At 39.0% G+C, this 22,233-nt stretch overlaps 1 protein-coding gene across 2 annotated transcripts; it reads left to right on the forward strand.

Moving 5' to 3' along the window:
* The first annotated feature begins 786 nt into the window (after window positions 1–786).
* On the forward strand, window positions 787–22,024 carry stk39 (serine threonine kinase 39). 2 transcript variants are annotated; one of them, XM_079666687.1, is made up of 19 exons: window positions 787–1,001; window positions 2,427–2,539; window positions 3,310–3,418; window positions 4,114–4,252; window positions 4,631–4,686; window positions 5,224–5,333; window positions 5,570–5,671; window positions 6,011–6,144; window positions 6,291–6,339; window positions 7,068–7,133; window positions 9,270–9,341; window positions 10,230–10,352; window positions 11,542–11,571; window positions 11,979–12,035; window positions 12,638–12,699; window positions 17,799–17,851; window positions 18,050–18,118; window positions 18,365–18,429; window positions 20,641–22,024. In XM_079666687.1, the coding sequence occupies exons 1-19, from the start codon at window positions 896–898 to the stop codon at window positions 20,713–20,715; spliced, it is 1,590 nt and encodes a 529-aa protein (XP_079522813.1). In that variant the 5' UTR covers window positions 787–895; the 3' UTR covers window positions 20,716–22,024. The 2 variants fall into 2 exon arrangements, with proteins under 2 accessions (XP_079522813.1, XP_079522814.1); XM_079666688.1 differs by lacking the exon at window positions 9,270–9,341 and having other exon boundaries at window positions 791–1,001.
* Window positions 22,025–22,233: the final 209 nt, after the last annotated feature.

A 22,233-nucleotide genomic window follows, 5' to 3' on the forward strand; every position in this document is an offset into this window, starting at 1 on the left:
GGTCCTCTTGAACTTTATTGCATTTTACAATCCAAATAATATAATTCAAAAATCATGCTTTAACAAAGAGTGAGGTTTATTTTATTTTTACATTGTATTTGGAGTAGTATTGTGTTGTAAAGGCCTTTTCGAATAAACGAGAATTAGATTCATGCTTGCTACACAACCTTATTTCTGATTTGATGATAAGGTAAACCACTAGCTAATTTCAATACATCATAATCAAAAGCAATAAAAACGAAGATTGTATTAGGGATGACAATACAAATATGTAAAGGCGCCATCTACCGGCCATTGATTGCAACGTCACTTGCAGTTGTGCCTACATGTGACATGAAGTCGTCACACAAACGGCTGCCAAGTCATTTTACACATTTTATTTAACCATCGTCTACTCGAGACACTCTTTTAACAGAATAGTCGCTATATACATTAAGATAAGACAATAATTAATTAAAGATAGGAATTTCCGCCTTTTGAACAACCTGTCAGTCTCCCCTATGGTAACAGTGATTTGTATTCATTGTCTTCCTGTGTGTATGGAACCATTGTGTAGTCAACTGGCATGTCAGTGCGCGTGCGGTCCGTTATTTTCCGGGTTGTGTCACTGTCACATCGCCAGCTGACATTTGTAGTGAGAAAGGGAGGTCAAATTTGTCTCTCTCTCTCTCTCTCTCTCTCTCTCTCTCTCTCTCTCTCTCTCTCTCTCTCTCTCTCTCTCTCTCTCTCTCTCTCTCTCTCTCTCTCTCTCTCTGCCTCTCTCTCTCTACCTCTCTCTCTGCCTCTCTCTCTCTCTCTGCCTCCCTCCCTCCCTCCCACCCTCTCTCTCTCTGTGTGTCTCTCTCAGTGTCTGTCTGTGAGAGAGGCTGCTAACTAGCGCAGAATCATCATCATCATGGCGGATCAAGGCGAGTCTCCGGCTCCGGTCCTCCAGCCTCAGCCCGCGCTGACAACCAGCTGGCCAATTACCAGAGAGTCGTACGAGCTGCAGGAAGTCATAGGTTAGTACCGGGAGATGTGATGTACGCTGTGTTTTATCACGGAGAGACACGAGTTATCAGCTGGGAATGACGATGAGGGGCCTACCGGCTTCTTTTTATAAGCAGTAGCCTCCTGCAATGCTTTGCAATGCGGATGTTAACAGGCACTTTTAGAAACTACCGGTCTGCATCAGCTGCATGTGATTGGAAATGATACTCTCCGTAAATGCGACTTGGATTATAGTGACCTACTCACGTGTCCAGTTTATTAGCCATTACTAAATCACAGATGCTGTAGCTGTCACTGTGTTATTCCCTTATTCCACATGTGCTATCTGTGATGGCACGTAAACATAATGTAACAGTCTATCACATCATCTCAAATTGGCGATGTTTCAAATGTAAAATGTACTTCATACTAACATTACAGCTAATGGGGTAGGGTAATATGATCATAGTTGTTAAAGTACCTGAAATTCAAATTGTTAACATTAACGAACAAAAGCTAATTTGTCTGTATGGCTTGAATTGAATTAAAAAAATTAAATTTTTCAAGACCCAGAGAGGTCGATGTATCATTGAGTAAAACTCAATGATACATACAATTGTATAAACGGAGGAAAGCAGCTTCCTTACATTAGAGCTTTGTAATCAATTAATTCACTACAATTGTAAGCACATATTGTAGCTTGCAACTAGCTATAGGTCAAAGGCACTTAACTTTGTACACTTACATAATCACTTGTTAAGCCTTGTTTACATTCATAAACCTATATAAAAATATACTTCAAAAGTGTTATGTATTTTGTTATGTGTTTTATGTCAATATACTTAGAAGACTTTTGATATGCCTGTTGTAGATTTATGAACATGTTATATGTGCTGTATAATTTTCCTTTTAATTACATGTTTTTCAAAGTTTGAAAAAGTGATATGCCAGCATAAGTCACAGAACGCTCAATTCCAGTGATGTCATGATCATTTACTTTAAGAAATATTGTTAACTAACTAGAAACAACAATATATATCTCCTATTTAAAAAGGAAGTTGCCTGAATATTTTTGGCAGTGAGCTGACATGTCATATCACTGCTGATAAGAAGTAGCACCCCAGCTGTGGTCTGTGAGCAGATGAGCTAGGGAGACCCCACTCTCCCCACTCATAATCAGCTGGTAAGCACCCAGATCTCCTGTGTGTGCTCGTTCTCCTTATCTGTCACTCCAGTTGAAAAGCAATACGCTGTGTGTCCCCGCTTCTTGGTGTGAACGTCACATGACCTGATTTTCAATGAACACAGCAAACAACTCGTCACATTGAAATAAAAAGTGTATATAAGTCAGCGTATGTTATTGTTTAATTTAAGAGTTGTGTTCCAGCTGCCTTTGCAGCGAGTCCCTCTGTGCTCCTGTCCACTTTGTCATTGCTATGTTGTGTGTGTGATTTCAGGAAGCGGGGCCACAGCTGTGGTGCAGGCGGCCCTCTGCACCCCCAGACAGGAGCGCGTCGCCATAAAGAGAATAAACCTGGAAAAATGCCAGACCAGCATGGATGAGCTATTAGTGAGTACATGAAATACAGGCTTATTTTTTTTATGTCTTTGTATCACTGTCTAATATCTTACTTTTACTTATTTTCCTCTTATTATTGTTGTGTGTAAAGCCCTATTTATACAGGACTAGTATTGCAAGAGGTAATACCCATGTCTGTATTGTACGCCACATTCACACTGGACAAAAAAGTCGGAATTGTCCTCCAATTTTCTGACATCGACACCACATATATGATGTTGACTGCATAATATTAGCTTGAATTTAAATATTATAATGTATAAAATGTATATCTAATATACGTATTAGTTTATACAATACATTTATATAGGCGCATTTATGTTAATATAAATACATCTTGTTCTGTTGGCTGTGCTAATGGATCTTCATGCCATTCTTGGAGCTGAGCCTCCTGACTGAGCCAACAAAATGCATTCATATTTTTTTATGTATAATTGCCTACACAGCCCTCATAATGGTGGACCTGGGAAAAGGCAGAAAATAAACCCAGAGTAAACCAAAAAATTATTGCGAAACAAAACACAAAGAGATGCCGATTCAGGTGACCCCGATGTTTGGCCATCTTTTTGCTGTAATTTCTACTTTATAAGTAATGGGGACTGATCATTAGCAAGGGATTAAGATCACAGATGACTTCAGCGAATGGTAATCCTAGTCCCGTGTGAATAGGGCATCTGTCTGAGTAACTATTTCTATACTTATCTTTCCAGTTGAACGTGCCCTGACACATTATAACTCCTGTTGTTTTTCACTCATAATAGAAAGAAATCCAAGCTATGAGCCAGTGTTACCATCCCAATGTTGTCACCTACTACACCTCCTTTGTGGTGAAGGATGAACTTTGGTTAGTCATGAAGCTTCTGAGTGGAGGTAAACTGTAACCAGATCCTATCAATGTCTTTACAATGAAAGCGCAGTGAATGTGACGATGCAACATGTCTATGCTTTGATCTGCTTTGAACAGCTGCCTTTGTTAAATATAATTTATTCTGTAGATGTATTGTGTAATCATTCCAAGTATACTAATTGTCTTTTGACTATTTTAATTGTCATATATCTATAATCTCTCTCTATATATATATAGCCTCTAAAAGTTACAACTGGCAATAAATAAGACATTAGAAGTAACATGTTTGCTTTTTCTTCACAAGTGATGCGTAAAAGAAATTAAACAACAATCTAATCAGCATTTCAACAACTGTTTTCCATTATGTATCCTCAAAAACATCGGATTTCAATCCTCATAAAGTATTCTTCCAGCTCAGTGTTATATTCTGGCTTAATTACAGTTATCAGGAGGCAGTATCAGACTCTTAGCTGCTTGCTTTTGTAAACAGCTTACAGCTCTCACTTGTGAAGGAGTTAAAGCAGTGATGTTACTCACCCTAATGTACTGCCAATAACGCTTTTCTCTTTAAAGGACAACAAGCAATTAGCAGAGACGCATGTACTTTGCGCCTGGATATTGAGCACGTAATGGACTCAGGGTAACACTGCAGCTGATTTGTGTTTTTCATTTATACGTGGAAAATTAACATAATGTTTTTATTTTTCTATGGTTTAAGGCTCTATGCTGGATATAATTAAGCACACAAACAAAGAAGAGGACAGAAATCGAGCGCTAGATGAGCCTATTATTGCTACTATATTAAAAGAAGTCCTTGAGGGCCTGGACTACCTGCACAGAAATGGACAGATTCATCGGTAAGACTTTTAACATTTAAACTTGAATCTGAATCTATTGTTGCGGATAGTAGTTGACCATAATAATTAAGGAAACCTAGCAATAACAATCCATGTGTGCATTTTGTATAAAACATATAAAAATGCTGTCATTCTCTGGATGAGAGAGTTAAACAAATGGCTAATGATGGTTAATTACATTTTTTGCCAAACAGTGCAGTTATTGTGTTCTATAAAATTGGAGCATTTCAAGGTCACTGAGAGGCTTGGTCCTCTGTCGGCCCCTTGGGCACAGTTCCAGATGGTGGTGGGCTGTGGGACACGTTACACGAACCGAAGAATCAATTCTGCTCTGCGTGAGTTTGTTGTTTGAATGTGTTTGCGTTTTGTTGACCTCAGGGATGTGAAAGCTGGGAACATACTACTGGGAGAAGATGGATCTGTTCAGATTGCAGGTTTGTTGAACATGATTCTACTCTAATGTCGCACTCACACTTTAATATCATAAGACCAAAAGCAGGAATGCCTTGATGGTAGAACTGAATTCACAGATTGTAGGAACTCACATAGAAGTTGATGCAAAATATAAATGTTTTGTTGGTAATTCATAAATAAAGCACCACTAACATGAGACTTATAATGTTTCTTGAAAATGTGTTGACAGGATATTTAACAGGTTATACGATAATACGTTTTTAAGAGACATTAAGATATATACAATATACGTTATTCAACAAATAATTGAAAAACTCTGTAAAGAAGTTGAGCAAAATATTTTCTGGTCTCCTTTTTAAGGTGTCCACTTATATTGTGTTGGTTAAAAACATTACAAAATAATATCTAATATGTCCTGATATTTTCTTTTAACCGCACAGTATTTACCTGTCACAACATTTTTAATTTAAAAAATGCTATATATGTTGTACCTTTTCATGTATATCATGTCTATTATTTTCATTTTCAATGCATTGGTTATTCATCTGTATTTTCAGATTTTGGTGTAAGCGCATTCCTAGCCACGGGGGGGGATATGACTCGAAACAAAGTACGAAAGACCTTTGTTGGCACGCCATGCTGGATGGCGCCTGAGGTGATGGAACAGGTGAGTCTATCTTTATCTATACTTTCAAAGGCAGCTACTGGTGTGAAGTTTTTTATTATTTCTTTTTAAATGTTTTTATCTGAGAGTGCTTCTGCTGCAATTAGCACTAATCCCTTTATTGGTATAACGGTATTAGCATTGTATTGTTTATTTTCTGCTATTTCAACCACTAAAATAACAACATTAACATAATGCTCTTGAGATTAAGTGTATTTCATATTATTTTGTATCCACAGGTTCGAGGATATGATTTCAAAGCAGATATCTGGAGTTTTGGAATAACAGCCATAGAGTTAGCGACAGGCTCTGCACCCTATCACCGCTACCCTCCCATGAAGGTGAGAGTTCTGGATGATTTTATTGGCTATTATCGAATCCTTGTAATGTCTTCATTACAACTATTTTTGTAGCTCTTCGCAAGCAATGTCAAATCAAAGAACTAACTAAATTCTCTTCTAAAACCAACTTCTTTCTATAAAGGTTCATCATTAGCAAAAACAAGTGCTGCCTTCGCTATTAGGGTCAACCATTTTATCTAAAGGAACGGGTTGCTTTCACTTTCACAGCATTTCTTCTACAAACAGTTTCCTGCTTTGAGTGTCTTTTCCTCAACTACTGCATTTGTGCTGCTGCTGAAATGTCAGAGTGATTTAGATTTTGTTTTCTTGTCTCGTCAGGTTTTAATGCTCACGCTACAGAATGATCCACCCACTCTAGAGACGGGTGTAGAAGACAAGGAAGCGCTAAAAAGATACGGCAAATCGTTTAGAAAACTAATAACCATGTGCCTTCAGAAGGATCCAGCCAAAAGGTCAGCACCACATTCCATATACACACCAAATGTTTCAGAGCAATTTGATGATGCAATGTGTGATCAACTAAAAACACCTGATTCAAATTCAGCGTGGGCTGTGTTGTGATATATTGTCAACAACGTTTTTTTTTCTTTATCTCAAGGCCGACAGCCGCAGAGCTTTTGAAGTGTAAATTCTTCCAAAAGGCCAAGGTATTTGTTTCATCTCAAATATTTGACTTGCCGTCTTTGTTTGCTTTTCTTATTACTGTTATGCTTGTGGCCTCTTGCCAACACCAACAATGACTCAACCCTGTATGTTCATGTTTTTTCTTCGTTTATGATCATAAAACATCCTTTGATACGTCAGTCAATATACAAAAAAAGTTGACAAGACACTGTATTTATTATAATATATCATCACAGAAATAATGACAATGGATAGAAATACAACTTTGAAATCTTTCCCTGTTTTAATTCTACATCCTTGTTGAAGTCAATATTTCAACATTAAGATTGTTTTCAAGTGTGTCCTGAAATTCAGGTTCATATGTCACTGGTCTTACTTTTAATTTAATTTAAACGTGACCTTCAGGATTTCATAAACGTTTTGCAAATAAACAAATGAGGTTGATTTCTGATGGCTACTATCTAAAAGCAGAAGACTCAAGGTTCTTGTATCTCATGATTCGATTCGATAATCATGTCCTGATTCAATATTGATTCTGGATTCAGTACACAGCGGTGCTAATCTTAGTATTCAGTACTACGATAATAAAGGCATTGTTGTCGATAATGGCATGAAAGCAAAGCAAAGTGTGTATAAGATTATGGTTTTTCATATTGGAAAGAGTCTTACCAACTGATTTCAATAACATGAACCCAAAAGCATTCACTAAATTCCCTATGTGTATTAATGATATTTAATTTATGTCTTGCAGAACAAAGAATATCTGATTGAAAAGCTTTTGTGTCGTGCACCAAAGATTGCCCAGCGAGCGAAGAAGGTATGTTGACCCAAACGGTCCCTGTGTCAGTTATTGACTAAACACGAACACATGTTCGTGTGACGTGCTGGGATTGACTGTAGTCCTCCAGAATGTGTCATTTACAGTCAACACAAACTACGCACTCTGACTCTCTTCAGCCCCTCAAACGCAGTTTATGCCTAAACTGTTTTGTAGATTATGTAAAAATATGGGCCACTCTGCAGCTGAGTTAAACTGGCATAGATGTATTGACATCTTGCGTCACTGGCTCGCAGTGCAGCTCTCTGTATGTGGCACACTAAAATCAACAGGATTAAATGAATTGTTAACATCAGGAAACACAAAGGAGCACTTAATTTAAGTCGCTCGCTCAGTTGCACACTGGTCACGGTTTACAGGGAGGAAGTGCAGTTTTCAGGCACAGCTGATATTGGCTTCACATAATATTTCGCCTGACTAGCTATGACAGAAATGGGATCAGAGGGCTCTTGCTGGAAGGCAGAGTGTCCGAATGGAGGACTGGAAATTCACCGACTGCTCCATAGTCAATGTAGGGCATCGTGGGTAGCAGGGCTGTAGCTGTGTGGGACGTTACTGTTACGCACAAACAGGACCGGGTGTCAATAAAGGTTGAGGCAACTGTTGTAGGAGTGGCACCATGTTGTTGAGTTGCGTTGATGGGTAAAGTGGTAACTACAGGCATCTCTTGCAGTCATAACAGTGAATTGGAAAGCACTTATTGCTCAATAGGTATAACCATTTTTTATATTTAGGTTAATACAATTAATTGAAGACACCAATGTTCCAATTTGGACTGTATTGACATCTCTGAAGCATATGATTTGAGAATTGATCTGAACGATGGCACTTTGTGAATATACTTCTACAGACTGCAATCTGTATGCTGTGCAGCCATTGTATCACAAGATGGAAATTACTGCACGCTTACTGCATTAAATACACTTTTCTTAGAACTGTAATAGAGAGCATGCACTGTACTGTAAATACATCCAGGTAATGTCTGTTTCACTCGATATCTTTGGTGGATGAAATGTATGAGCCACCGAGCAGTGTCCTTGTTATTTTGTGCTGATTTGACCTACAGAACCGTCTTCATTATGCATTCATACCCAACGCTTGCAGGGAGAAGCAGTACTGCAAAAACATATTTTGTTTCTAGGTTGCTGTGACTAAGACTACTGCAGTCTCACAGTAAGATGTTAAACCACCTTGACCTTGAAAGTGCAATAGTTTACCTCTGCCCTTCTAACCCTCTGTTCTTTGGTGTTCTTGTTATGTTCCTGTAGTTTCTGTCCTGTGTGGTAAACACATGCAATTCTACTCCCTGGGAACAAGTACTATGTGGGTTTAAGGAGAGACGAGACTTGAAGCAGGGCGCTGTTATAAAACCTCACTGTTTAGGTCTACTGTGTCCTTGAACATACCCTAGTAAATGAAGAGGAGATGGCAGATCCTTCAGTCATCTGTCACCAACCAAGTCATTTTAAATGAATGCATGTAATTAAAGGAGGGATTAATCTCCTTATAAAAGAAGGACATGATGAATACTGGAAATTGTCTCTTATTGACTCGTATTGGAAATATAAACTATGAAATGTATTAAGTTCCGTCATGTCATTCATTTAGTATGAACTGAAGGTACATGCGGGTTGAGTCACCAGCAGAGGGCATCCTGACACCCACAATAGAGCTTCCAAATGAGCAATTTGAGTCTTCATAGTTTAAAGATTGGACATTAGTGGCCTACAACCAATGTGTGCTGGAATCAGTGCCATGATGAAAAGTCGGAACATATAAAAGGATCGATATTGAGTTCAAATGTACGGTCCAGCGCACAGATCATGATGGAATAATGATTAAGTTCTGCATGGATGCTTTCTTTCTTAAGCCAGATTTCAAACATGGCATTTTACCTGCAGGTTCATCAGCTGCACACACTGGCACCACTTTTTACTAACACTTTGACATTCTGTACAATGTTTCTATTTCAATTTAAACACATTTTCAAACATTTCCAGAGGCATGTTTCCATTAGCTTCATGTTTGGTGTGTAAGCTGTTTTTGTGTGTGAATGTCGATCGGGTGGTCTTGTATGTCTGCTGGGTGCATTGATCTGTGTCTGTTTTGCTCAAGGACCCTGAGCACAGCTGGGGGAGCCTCGGTTCTATGTCAGGTTTGGAAAAAAAACCTGACACCACCACAGCGGTAGTGCTTTCTTTCACTTTGACCTTGTTTGACGCTGGGGCATTCATATAACCTCTGGTGCTAGTGGCTTAGTGTTTCATGTGTTCTCTCTCTTCTGTAACGCTGTGGTGCTTCACCCTGCTAAAAAAGACCTGTGTTGCTTGCCTTACACACTGAACGCACTGCGGAGCTGCAATAACTCACAGGGTCTACCAGTGAGTCTGCTTTATGATGCTGGTTACATTTTGCAGTTATATTAATATTGCTGTTTAACCAAGTCACATTGAATATCTCTCTTTTGTTTTCTCTTCATATGATTTATAGAGTTTTCCCTTGTGCTGTGCTGTTCTCAATGTGCCGTACCCCAGCTGTGCCTAACAACCTGATAGATTTACTAAAAGCAACTGAATGGTTTCTGTTGGAGAGTACTTTATATAACTACTGTAGAGAAGACATTCACACAAGTCATCTTTGTAAGTTAGCCAATAGTATGTACACCCTACAAACTGATAAACCACCTATGAATCAGAAGTTGTAAGTATCTATTCTTTTGACATCGATACATATATTGCAATTCACTTTTGATTTGATTACATTTTGGGGCTATAAATTCAATTTGACATGCCGTTTTGACATAATCAGTTACATTTATATCAACTCCCAAAAAGCAACTAGAATATAATTTGAAAATTGAATTGCTTAAATGTCTTTCAAAAAAACAAACATCCTCTCATTGTGTATGTATGTGCATTTTTACAAGTTAATAATATCCAAAATAAAGGCCTCTCGTGAAGATATGTATTGACATTTTCACTTTGCATCGTTGACATGCGATTGCTAATCATTGAACTAATATATCAATTCAGATCAAATTGCCGTCATTAACAGTGTGTTGGCTGTGTGTCTCAGGTCAGGAGAGTCCCCGGCTCCAGCGGACACCTGCACAAGACGGAGGACGGAGACTGGGAGTGGAGCGACGACGAGCTGGACGAGAGCAGCGAGGAGGGCAAGGCCGCGGTGAACCAGGACAGGGTAGGTGGCTCTCAGCGGAGAGTATTCCTATATATTAACTCAGTCTCTATATTAATCTGCAAATGCATTTGAGTAGGATTACGTTTTTTAGCATATGATTCATCTTAAAGGTCACCTGTTATGCAAACTCTACTTTTTCGTGTCTTTTACACATAAACCTGTGTCCCCTCTTTGTAAAGAGATTCTGAAAGTTTCAGGGAAAAAAATCTGCTCACTTTTTTTATATAAAAACCTGTCTGAAAATGAGCTGATCAGAATTTCTCCACTTTATGATGTCATAACGATTAGCCAATAACCAATCAAGGTAACCCCCCCCACCTTATCACCTGAATCTCCTCCTAGAGCACCATTGTGTTATTTTTAACCAAATGTCTCTCAGAGGGGCGTGGGGAGGGAGGGGCTCCTTATTTTCATCTAAAGTAACAGACAGAGAATCAACACTTTTGAAACAGGGCTGAAACAGAGGGGATTATGGGAGGCTGCAATGATCTGTTTGGTATTTGGAGCCAATCACTTCAGAGACATGTTTTGTATATATCTGAGACCTATTATATATTGATGAAAAACCGTATAATAGGGGACCTTTAAAGATTATTGTTTATATTGAGCTTTATTTGTCACTGTAACAAAACAACATTCTGAATTTCTGTTACTGTTAGAGCTGTTGGTAATTGTCGTTGCATGTCATGTCGAAACCTTTAGTTAATCCGTTATGTAACCCCCCCCGACCCTGCACATTCCTCCACTCCCTGATCACTCAGTTTTTTTGGATGGCAGATGGCTTATCTCTGACAGAGCCTGTGCTGAGGCCGCTGTAATGAGCTGCAAGACAGCTGCAAGGATTTGAGGCAGAAAGAAGAAGCTAGCCATGATCAAAGAGCCCTTTGAAAAAGATAGCCAGATTTAATGTATGATGCAACAAATAATATGTCACCAGAAGTATTGATTCAAGACATAAGAATAGTATTCTTTTAAGTTTCCTTTCAAACGATTTCGGACATGTTTCTTTATGTTTGGACAGACAGATAGATGGACAAATGGACCAACAGATATACAGCATATGCAAATCAAAGAAATGCATTAAGGGTGGACATCACACGGTGTTTTCAGAAGCGAATGAGATAAATGAATCATTATTGCTGTGTAGCTGTGAATATGAAAATGTAAATGTGTGTTTTTTTCCCTCCAGTCACGAAGGGTCAAAGATGAGGCCAAAGATGTAAGTTAGCTCCTCCTCTCGAACTCCAATGTTAACTTACAAATACAAATATAAATTCCTCTTGGGGAAGAGACAAGCAGACAAATAATCTTTATCTTCTCTGCCGCTGCATAACTTGATAACTTGGCAGAGGGGCATTTTGGGAAATGCAATTAACTTGCCTTCTCGGGCTCAAGCTTGTGTAAGAAAATGAACTCAATTATGAATGTTTATTTCACTGCACAGTTTTTTACCCAGTTTAATCAAAACAGCCAAGCACCTGTTTTAGAGTGTCTGCCAGAGCCAGCAGATTGCTCCTCATTGATGGTTTTGGATTGACTTGCCTGTGTTTCCTTTATATGATGAACTCTGATTGGATATTTTCAAAGGATGTAATAGCATTATGCCTCTCATTTTGTTCCTCCCAGACTGAGGAGAATGCCAACAATATCCCCATTGAAGGGTTGTCAATTCAGCATCCCCAGGTGAGGGATTCAGCAGCAGCTCTAATTTGTCACGATTCAATGACCTTAGTTCCACAGCGATTTTGTTGTTGTGTGTGTGTGAATGTCTCCTGGAAGGATGCTCTTAGCAGTAATAACTCAGAGTAAATGGCCGTCTCCCTGACAGTGTGAGCTCAGTGTCTGGCTGTATCTCATCTTAGGACTTACTGCCATTGCAGCCCGTTTTCTAAGGCTATGGTCATTTTGAAAATGAGCCAAAGTAGTTTGAGATGTAGTCTTGTTGAATTACATGTGACGGCTACTCAGCAGTCATTTCTTACTCTTGTCCATTCTTTCCAATGGACCCATTTGTCATATGGTATGGATAACAGTAATGGTTCCTTGCACAATACACCTTTTATGTTTTGTCCCTTTTCTTTTCCTATACAACCTTCCCTGCAAAAATAGGAAGATTCAGAAAAGATACCGCGAGTGTTACTTTTTTTCTGACAATGACCAGAACCCTTCCGCTTCCTGCTTTACAATCTGTGTGCAGCTTCTTATACCTTTCATGATTTTTTTATTTTGTATTAGTCTGATCTCTTAAGTTGATAAGTGTCATCATCAGCTGTTTTCTCACGCAGGTTGAACCGTATGTGAATTCCTCCTACTGTCAAGGTGCTCTGAACATGGTGCTACGGCTAAGGTGAGACCGATATGTTTCTTCACATAATTTTCTCAATCATCGCCTCATTGCAAGGTAATCTAAAGAAAATAACGATTTGCATATTTCATGGCAACACGGTGTTAAAAGCAGATACAAAAAAAAACCAAAATATTTATATACTGTAGAAAACTACTTATCATGATCCTGGGTACATCATCAATTTATTTTGTCCTTAAAGGTCCCATGTCATGGCCATTTCCACTGATCATAATTCCATTGTTGAGGTCTACTAGAATAGATTTACATTGTGCAATTTTCCAAAATCACTTTGGTTTCTCATACAGCATCTCTGTATACTACGTTTATTCACTGAATTTCACTCTCTGCCTTTAACGGCTCGTTGTAGCTCCAATAGCTCCAGCCCCCACCCTCCCTGTGAGCACAGTGTGCTCTGATTGCTCGGGACGTTGTGAATCGCGCTGAGCTCCGTGGAGGTGTGGCTTCCTTGTTTAGCGATACACATTGAAACACAGCCAAACTCACCCTGAGCACACACAAAGTCACAGCCGAAGTAAAATCAATAAGTGTGGCTTGATATTGAGTAAGAAAAAGGTTGTTAAACGCTGTGAGAATGGGTCTGCAGAGAGAATTTCGCCTCGATCCCAACTGTCTGTTATCAGCCTGCAGCCAGGGAGGAGAGATCAGCAGAGCTGCCTGCACTGAGTGTGTGTGTGAGGAAGTCCGTGGATTGGTCAATTTGGACCAATCAGCAGGGGCTTAACGTAACGGCTCCATGGATTGGTCCATTTGGTTCCGGGTAACGCATGACATCATGAGTTACCCGAAAGAATCAATGGACAGTGACGTATCTCCAACAAGGCGTTTTGGGGAGGTATTTTCTGTGTTAGAGTTTTACTCGCTACAGGGTGTACTTTGAGGGTTTTGACTCTGCAGACCGTTTATATGCATAAAAACCTTCATAACACACAAGAGGACGGGTAATAACCGGAAAAGCATGACATGGGACCTTTAAGATTTAGACCTAATGATCTTTGCCTGCTACGGGCAGGATCTGGCATTGCCATGAATCCCTCCGTCTCCCTTTGTCTCACTGGTGGTGTCGTAGGGAGGGGGGGTTTCACTCCATTGCCTCTCTGGCTGTGCTCCACAATCTGCTCTCCTCCTCTCATGCCACCCTTTGGTTCTTGCTATAGCATCACAGACATTGCTGTTCATGAACATATTTTAACTGCAAAGTGGAGGCTTTACGATTTTGCTCCAGAAAAATCAATGTAGATATTTAGCAAAACAACTTTCATTTTAACTTATGTATCAAGGGGCAAGGCAGGCTTTAGCAATTATTTTAATAACTGTTATATGATCTGAATATCATATAGAATTGATCTGCCCTTGCTGTTTTTCTCAACATGCAAACACAGAAAGACGAAAGGGTTTTAGAGAAATGCAACAAACAGAAAATGGTTCCTTTTTTGGATGCTAGCCCTGCAGCTCCCTGGTGAGTTGGTTGCAGAACACACACTTGCTTGAACAGACATCTGAAGGACAGTCCGCAGGCGTCCAGCATGGCACACGGAGACATGTTTTTCCTCTGCTTTATAACTAAACAGTGGACGGGATGCAACAGGGAACAGCTCACTGTTTTGGTGGCTCATTATTCTGACCTGGTTATTCAAATGTTTTGTGATGGTTTGGGATGTTTTGGTTCCTCGGTTTCAATATGTATCTATGGTTTAATTATGTTTGATCAATCTGTGGATGTTGTGGCTCGAACATGAGAAGCAGATTACATTAGTGGGAACACAAACGATCATCCCAGCTCTCGTTGAATAGACATGCTTTTATCCTGGTATCTTGATCAACATCACCTCTCTGGTTTGTATAACAGAAATATATTCAAACATGTGGACATGTGATGGATGCCTTTTTAAAGGTAAAGCCATGAATCCCAATGACATTTTTTCTTAGAAATGTGAGGCTTTCAAATGCTAATACATGCCGTGGTGAATAACCAAAGCCTTTCACTTAACCCTCTTCTTTGACATGCCCTCCACTACACTTGACAGAACTTACATTATATTTGATCTAGAAGCAATTTACAAAAAAAAACGATTTGAAAGGGTGAATAACATCTCTCCCCTTCTGGTGTGCAATGTGTACTTTAAATGCTGAATATGTCGTCTTAAGAGCAATCAATTGGAAAGGGAATTGTGGGACACAGAAAGAACGGTTCTGCTTCAGACTGAGAACATACCTTTTTTATTGATCAAAATAATTGTTCTGGTATGTTTGAAAGGGAATCAGCACTGAAGATATCATGGATTAGTGACTGCATCACATTTTTGGATTATCTTTGGCTGTGTTCCCATGTTTTGGGGGCAGATCAATATGATAATTATGGCCACAAATATTGCGAGACAATATAAGAAGTGGTGTATTTAAGTAGGGTGATTGAATGAAACATTTATCTAGAATATCAATGTTTCTAAGTCTCAATGTTAACTCGTAAAGAGATGCTTTCATAAAACCTCAGTCTGGTTAGCAGTTGTTAAATATTATACGACTAGCATAAAACCCTTATGTGAAAATGTGTAAAAGTCAGAAGTGAAATATTGAGTTCATGAAAGTATTTGCATGCGAGAGAGCAAGATACACAACTAATTTGTGTCTTCTCCGTACTAATAAGGGAGTTGAGCTGATTAGCAGTTTGTGGTAATATGATCCCCTCTACAGCGAGACAGGGGACAGCAGCATGATTGGATTTTTGTCAACATTTAGCTTGGATCTCATTCAATCTGTTACTTACAAAGGCGCAGAGGTCTCCTGAGAAGAGTATTGTCAGCAGTTTGACGGGGAAGTTCAGACTTGCATAATATGCTCGCTGTTGGTGCAATGTCATTGGGCTCAATAGCCCAAATAGCACGATGCAAATTGATTTCACTGAGCAGTTCAGTCGAGAGGTGACATTTATGTGTTTTCTAAAGGTTTTTTTATACAAAGGGTAACAAAAGGTTGTCAGGTTATCTTCTTGATAAATCTTAGACAAACATTAGGTGTCTGAAACTTCATCACCATGTATTTGGGTTTTTAGTTTGCTGCCATCTTCAGTTGTTTGGAGCCACATAAGTCCTGTCCACCTCAGGCCTCTCACTAGGTGTCGCTAGTACAATAACAAGACCATGATCCCTCATTGGTTATCCCCCCTAAGGGATATGCTAGCAATTATTTAGAATTAATTAATTGCATGCGTCCTCTGACAGCCAGCTTCCTCCCCAGGGCCTGAGGCCGGCTCAAGAAGGGAAACCCCTGCCTCCATGCAGCTTGAGCAGAAATAGAAAGGCCAAAATAAAAAACGGTAAAGATAAAGAAACAACGCTGAACATATCATACCATGGCTGGCCTGCTGATATCAGTTGCCTACATATATTAATGTTTATTTTAAATAATTTATAATAACCAAAAGTCATGTATTTATATTTCTTTAGTCTCCATTCAGTTTGCCAGTGGAATATTTACAGACCTATCTTTTGTGGTGAGAGAGCAAAACAATAATACTGTACCTTTTTTCTTTTATTTTCCTTTAAAATAATGTTTGTTACTGACAATTATACTGCCACTGACTCTTCAGAGTGGTATTAAAGAAGGATGCAGATTGTGGGCATGATTTATTTGGGCAGGATTATGTCCCTCACATAATACATGTTGCCTTGACAGCCTTGGCAATAAGCACCCTCTGCTTCCTGTGCTGGGAAAAAATACATGTTTTACTTCCATCTGCTCTGCTCCGTTTACCCTGCTTTTCTTCTTGCAATGTAACTAACTAACATGTAAAAAGTCAAGCTGAGTCTCAGCTAAGCTGATGGAACATCTTCCCTTCCACTGTGTTGTATAGACTTACTACCAACACAAACTAATTGCAGATACAGTATATGTATGTCTTTGCTTATCCCGTGTTAAATGATGGCTCTAATCTCATTTTAAATGAGGGTTCTGTGATTTATTGAACTAGACTACAAACCAAATGAATCGTTTCTTTTGGGCACTGCACATCCTGCTTTTATCACCGACGGGCTACTCCCCTGTCACACACACACATTTCAGAGACAGATTTCTAATGCAAGTGATGCAGAAGAATGCAAGTTGATGCTACGTAGATACTGAAGGGCATATTTCACTAATACAAACAAACTCGCTGGATTGATATCTGCCTGTTTTTCTTATTTTTTTACTGCAGTCTCAAGTTGAGGATATTTATTGTACCTACTTTACAGCTTTATGTCAAATCTAAAATCCCATTTAATCATATCTTAAGAGCACATGATCTACTCAGGTACATTCACACAGATAAGCAGATGCCAACATGTTCTGCAGTTCTAGCCTTGAAAACTTTTATCATAATAAATTCAGCAGGTGTGAGGTATGCAGTAGAGCAGTTGAACTGAAGTATGGGGAAAAACACTTAGTCATGTTCTGTGCACATGCAGCACATTTTCCCAACAGGTGCGCTGCATTCATGGTAAACCAAATAATCTCTTTAAATTTAATAAAATATCCATTAATTCATTTACCTAATGTAGGAAAAAGGTCATTTACATTTATATTAAACTATGGGTCAAAATGACTATGAGTAATGTGGAAAGAGTTGCTGGGAGTGATGAGAATTATCACTAGACTCCTCCACTTTGCAAAGCATTTAAGTGCTCATTGATTTGGTTAGCTTGCCTACCAGTTTACTCTTTTAGTTGTTATTAATGCATTTTTTAGCAAAAACTTTACAAAAACCCCACTGTTCATTACTTACCAGCACCAGACAACACACAGGCAAAGTTGGATAACCATTTGTTTCGACATCACAAACCATCTCTAAATTGATGCTAATGTTGCTAGATGATTATATATACCATAGTATGTCAATTTGTTGTTATATATATCTTGTTTCCACTGCCCCAAATTGGTCAAAATATTATCTGGGTTTTGCTAGTTCCCAACAATTCAATGTCTATACACAGCACTTTTTAAATGTTCCAGATGAAAACTTTAGAATCACAACTGTTAACAGAATTAAACCCGACATTTCATATGCCTCTTGTGTGAACACTCCTTCTTGTGTCTTGTTTCAGAAACTCTAGGAAGGAGCTGAATGACATCCGGTTTGAGTTCACTCCTGGACGAGGTAAGAGCTTTTTCTATATGGATTTTCTTGTCGTACTCCCCTTGTGATAACATCTTCAGGCACCGAAAATTGTTCCGAGGGTAATAGGTAATGGCAGTGTCTGTGCCCATGACAGTATCTAATTCAATATCTAACACAATTACCTGCTGAGTGGAACGCTGCAGGCCCAATATTTGTTGTGTGCTCCCCCCCCCCCAGACACCGCTGATGGCGTTTCCCAGGAACTGTACTCAGCCGGCCTGGTCAACGGACAAGATGTTCTTATTGGTAATTCTACACCTCTTTATTCTGGTTAATTGTGTTGTCTGGATACACATCTAACCCCATTTACACTTATAATTGCTATATCTGAGATGCACATTAACTACATTCAACAAGTCCACAGAGACACTTAACATTTCTTATATTTCTAGTGTTGATAATTGACACTTAATGTTTATTAATCTACTTTTGTATAAAATGTACCTGAATGTACTTGTCTCATTGTGTTGTTGTATGCCCTCTGCATTACAGTTGCTTCGAACCTTCAGAAGATTGTAGATGACCCAACTACCATCAAAGTGTTGACCTTTAAGCTGGTGAGTTTCCAGATGACTGATGGGTGATGACACCCTCCCAACTTTGTCCTGGCTGACGACATCAAGCCGTAAACAGCTTGTTGTTGAAAGCATCAGTGAGGAGTGTGAGGGATGGAGCATGTCAAAAGGTCCCATAAAAAGTAAATAGCTTCAGCATTGAGCAACATCTGACGCTGAAGGTTTTTCAGTTAATGACGCGAATAACTACTTTTAAAGATGTTTAGTTGGTGAACGAGATTGGAGTTATGAAAATTAAAATGATTACCCTCCATAATTCTATATTGATTCACAAATTGATATTTTTTCTATGTTGATCAAGTAAAGTTGACAGAAAAAAAGCAGGGCTGAACCTTTCATACTACAGCACACAGGCGGTGTACCCCTGTAAAGAAAAAGCGTGTTTCTGTATTTTGGATAAAATTACTTAACAATTAGCTTTGCATGATGAAAGTGAACTATTTTGTGAGACAAAAATTCCCAACCAACTCTTAGGGAGAAAGAAAACTTCGTCTACGATCCGTTTTATTAAAAAAATCTGCACCTTTACAGCTTAAAACAACACTAGCTTTAACTAGTACTAACATTGCAGCAGAGGTGCAGTTCTCCACTAATCAAGATATAATGTTAATAACAACACAACACCATTTTAGTAAGTCACCTTTTGTAAGAGAAACTATGTGAAAAATCAATAATGTCAGTCCTGTAGGATTTGACAAAATTATGTAAATTCTGCTTAGTTGACCTTTCTATAATCGTCGTTAAACAACATCTGTTCTTGGGGTCACACTGTGACCTTTCCGACATGTTTGCCTTATCAGCAGCTCGTGATTTCTGCAGGTGGGCGAGTCTCTGGAGAGTCAGAGTGAGGGTGGTGTTGAGCACACAGGGCATGCAGATATGTGGGCATGCCTCCATTTCCATAAATCAACTCGGCCTTTCCTCAACGAAGAGTTACGAGTGTAGTTTTACAAAACCCAGGCAGTGAGAATAATGACCCTCACAGGAGGAGCAGTACATAACACTTATGCAGGCAATTTATGGTGTGGGTGGCAAAAGAGCAACTTAATGACTTAACAGAACAAGAGGTTACTAGAGGCCCTGAGCTCGCCATGACACATTTTCATAACAGTCCCTTTGTGTTGATCACACTGCCGACCTCCTGAGTGATGGAGCGTCTGTCTCCATCAGGTAGAAGCCGCCAGGTTACCTATTCACACTGGCTTTTTCTCAGACAGATCTAAACGCACGCTGCCTTTTAATATTGCCTCCCAGTGTCAATTCTGAACAGCCTAAAATTGGTGTGAGATGGCGTGTGCTAGAAGGTTGAACTGCCAGTAAAATTAATATTGTGTTTTTTTTTTAACACACAACATTGTCAAAAGTATGTAGACACCCAAGTGTGTGCACGCCTGAACATTTTCTTTGAAACACAATAATATAAAAAAATAATTTATAATATTGTCTACTCTTTCACTTTCACTTCCTCTAAATTTGAACTATGGGGACTAGCTCAAGGCATTAAAAGCAGACACTGACGAAAGGTACACGTATTGTTAATATATATATATAAAGATACATAAAGTTTGATGATATGAGATACACAAATGCACAGATCAAGCCACTACTTCTTGATGAATTATTTTAACTTTAATTTGACTGCATAACTGATGTTCTGAAGTTTTACCACACCTGACATTTCCTCTCTACTGACCTTATCAAAATAGGCCAGATGTGACACATTCACTTCTTTCTGACAGTAATTATACATTCTAAATATATCATAACCTCCCTAGAGTACATATACTACCATACATAAAATGTAATGTAATTAATACAAATAATGTTGATGTGAATGTCTCCACTAATAGTTTATCAATAATGCTGGCAATACTCTATATTTATTTGTCCTCATTGTCGACAATCTCATGAAATACCTAAACCAGATGTGGGGGTCAAGGGGATCGTTGTCTATTCAAGTCATTTAGAAACCCAAATGGTCTTTTAGATTGTTTTTAATTAAAACCCAGCAGGTTGAAAAAGCCTCATTTTGTGAAATAATAAGCCTGCAGTTGAAATCCCCTGATTAATCCTGGGAGTTACACCTTCGTGGTTTGGCAGATATTGCAGGATTAGTTCTGTTGTTGGAGATGAGTGTCAGCATGCAGGCGGCCCGCCCCCGTTGACCCTCTCCATTTCTCCCCCCTGACGCAGGTTTCCTGCAGCGAAGACACGGAGATCCCCGACGAGGTGAAGCTGATCGGCTTTGCACAGCTCAGTGTTAGCTGATGCTCTGTTCATGCCTGAAGCAGGTGAGACAGCGGGGAGACAGTTCAGGGCACACCGACTGAGGAACACACCATCTTCTCCAACACCCACCCTGAAAACACCTCCCCCTCCTCCCTCACTCCTTTTCTCTTCCCCTGGGCCAAGCCCCACCACCGCCCCACCTACACCTCCTTAGCGCCAACTTTCCCGCTCACTGTCCCCTGACCTTTAACCGTAAAACATTCCACCGCCTAGCGCAAACAGCGAGATCAGGACACAGACCAGGAAACCTAAAGAAGTACTCAGGTGGTGACATAAGGTGGTTAAGATGTAGCTTTTAATGTTTTTTATTTATTTGTTTCTCTTTTTTTTGTTTTACATCACATTGCCTAAGTGTAAGGTAAGGCTCTCATTATTTATTGAAATGGGAAGGTATTTTTATGTTGTTTTGTTGCCACAGTGAAAACAATTAGACTTAGCATCTCACAAAAACACACTCCTTTGTGATGTTTCCATGAGGTCTTTGTCAGAATGTAAGATTTAGTTAAATTGTGGGTAAAAGCACATTTCCGTAATAACATAATGAATGTCTTAAAAGAGAATGATTTCTGTGTCAAGACATGTTTTTACACTGAGAAGAAGGGACCCATTTGCTTGAGAGTGCAGTAAGAAAAAAAGAAGAGACCTGGATGCTACTGTGTATAATTTGCTGCTCTCTACAGTGCTAATGCTTCAAAAATGTTAGAGGTGCCTTGTTCATTTTTCTGTGCCTAAGAAAGTAGACAATGATTGAGACCACACAAAGAGCAGAACCTGCTGATTAACATTTCAGTTCATGTCAAGTATCTTAACTTAATGAGACAAGCTACAATGCACTTTTGGGCTGATGCTTAGCCCCTGGAGACAAATTAACATGTGTGTTTTTGTCATCAGACAAACAGAACCTCTAGTAATGTGCTCTGGTAGGCGTATATTCAGATGCCAGGTTAATCGACAAAACCACAACAGTTTAATTTCCCTGCTATGTCCTGCTGCACTACAAAACCCTCTGTTCCCCAAAAATATAGTGAAGTACTGTAAACCAAAAGGCAACTATTGAAAGGGTGACGAGCCATTTGTTTGTCCAAACAAGTTGAGTAGCTCTAAATTATTTTTAAGTATTGAGGTGGTAAATATTAACTTCTATTAAATTCTTTATGAGGAAGTTATTTATTGTGTTTTATATGTACAGTATGTGAACCATTTCAACATATTACCCCTGTTTCCTCTCTGTAATCAGCTGATGTCAAATTTCTGATGAGGAGCAAAAATAAAGAATTGCTATTATTTAACAAAACAGCGTGGAGTGTTTTCTATTAGCGTCATGTCAGGAAAGGAAATATGTTCTCTGCTTAAAGAAAAAATAAAAATCCCAAGCAACACCAATGACACGTTTTCCAATAGCTGTTTAAAATAGCTAAATCATTTTAGATAACCACTTGTGTGACCTGCTCTGTAATTTCAAATACAACATTTAAAAACGTTTAACAAACCTTAACT

This window comes from Notothenia rossii (genome assembly GCF_949606895.1).
Source record: "Notothenia rossii genome assembly, chromosome: 2".
Classification (NCBI taxonomy): Eukaryota; Metazoa; Chordata; class Actinopteri; order Perciformes; family Nototheniidae; genus Notothenia; species Notothenia rossii.

Coding starts and splice junctions, on each gene's coding strand:
- stk39 (XM_079666687.1), top strand. CDS start 896: ATGGCGGATCAAGGCGAGTCTCCGGCTCCGGTCCTCCAGCCTCAGCCC. Junction 11,572..11,978: donor TCAAAGATGAGGCCAAAGAT/GTAAGTTAGCTC, acceptor TGTTCCTCCCAG/ACTGAGGAGAATGCCAACAA. Junction 18,119..18,364: donor CGGACAAGATGTTCTTATTG/GTAATTCTACAC, acceptor TCTGCATTACAG/TTGCTTCGAACCTTCAGAAG.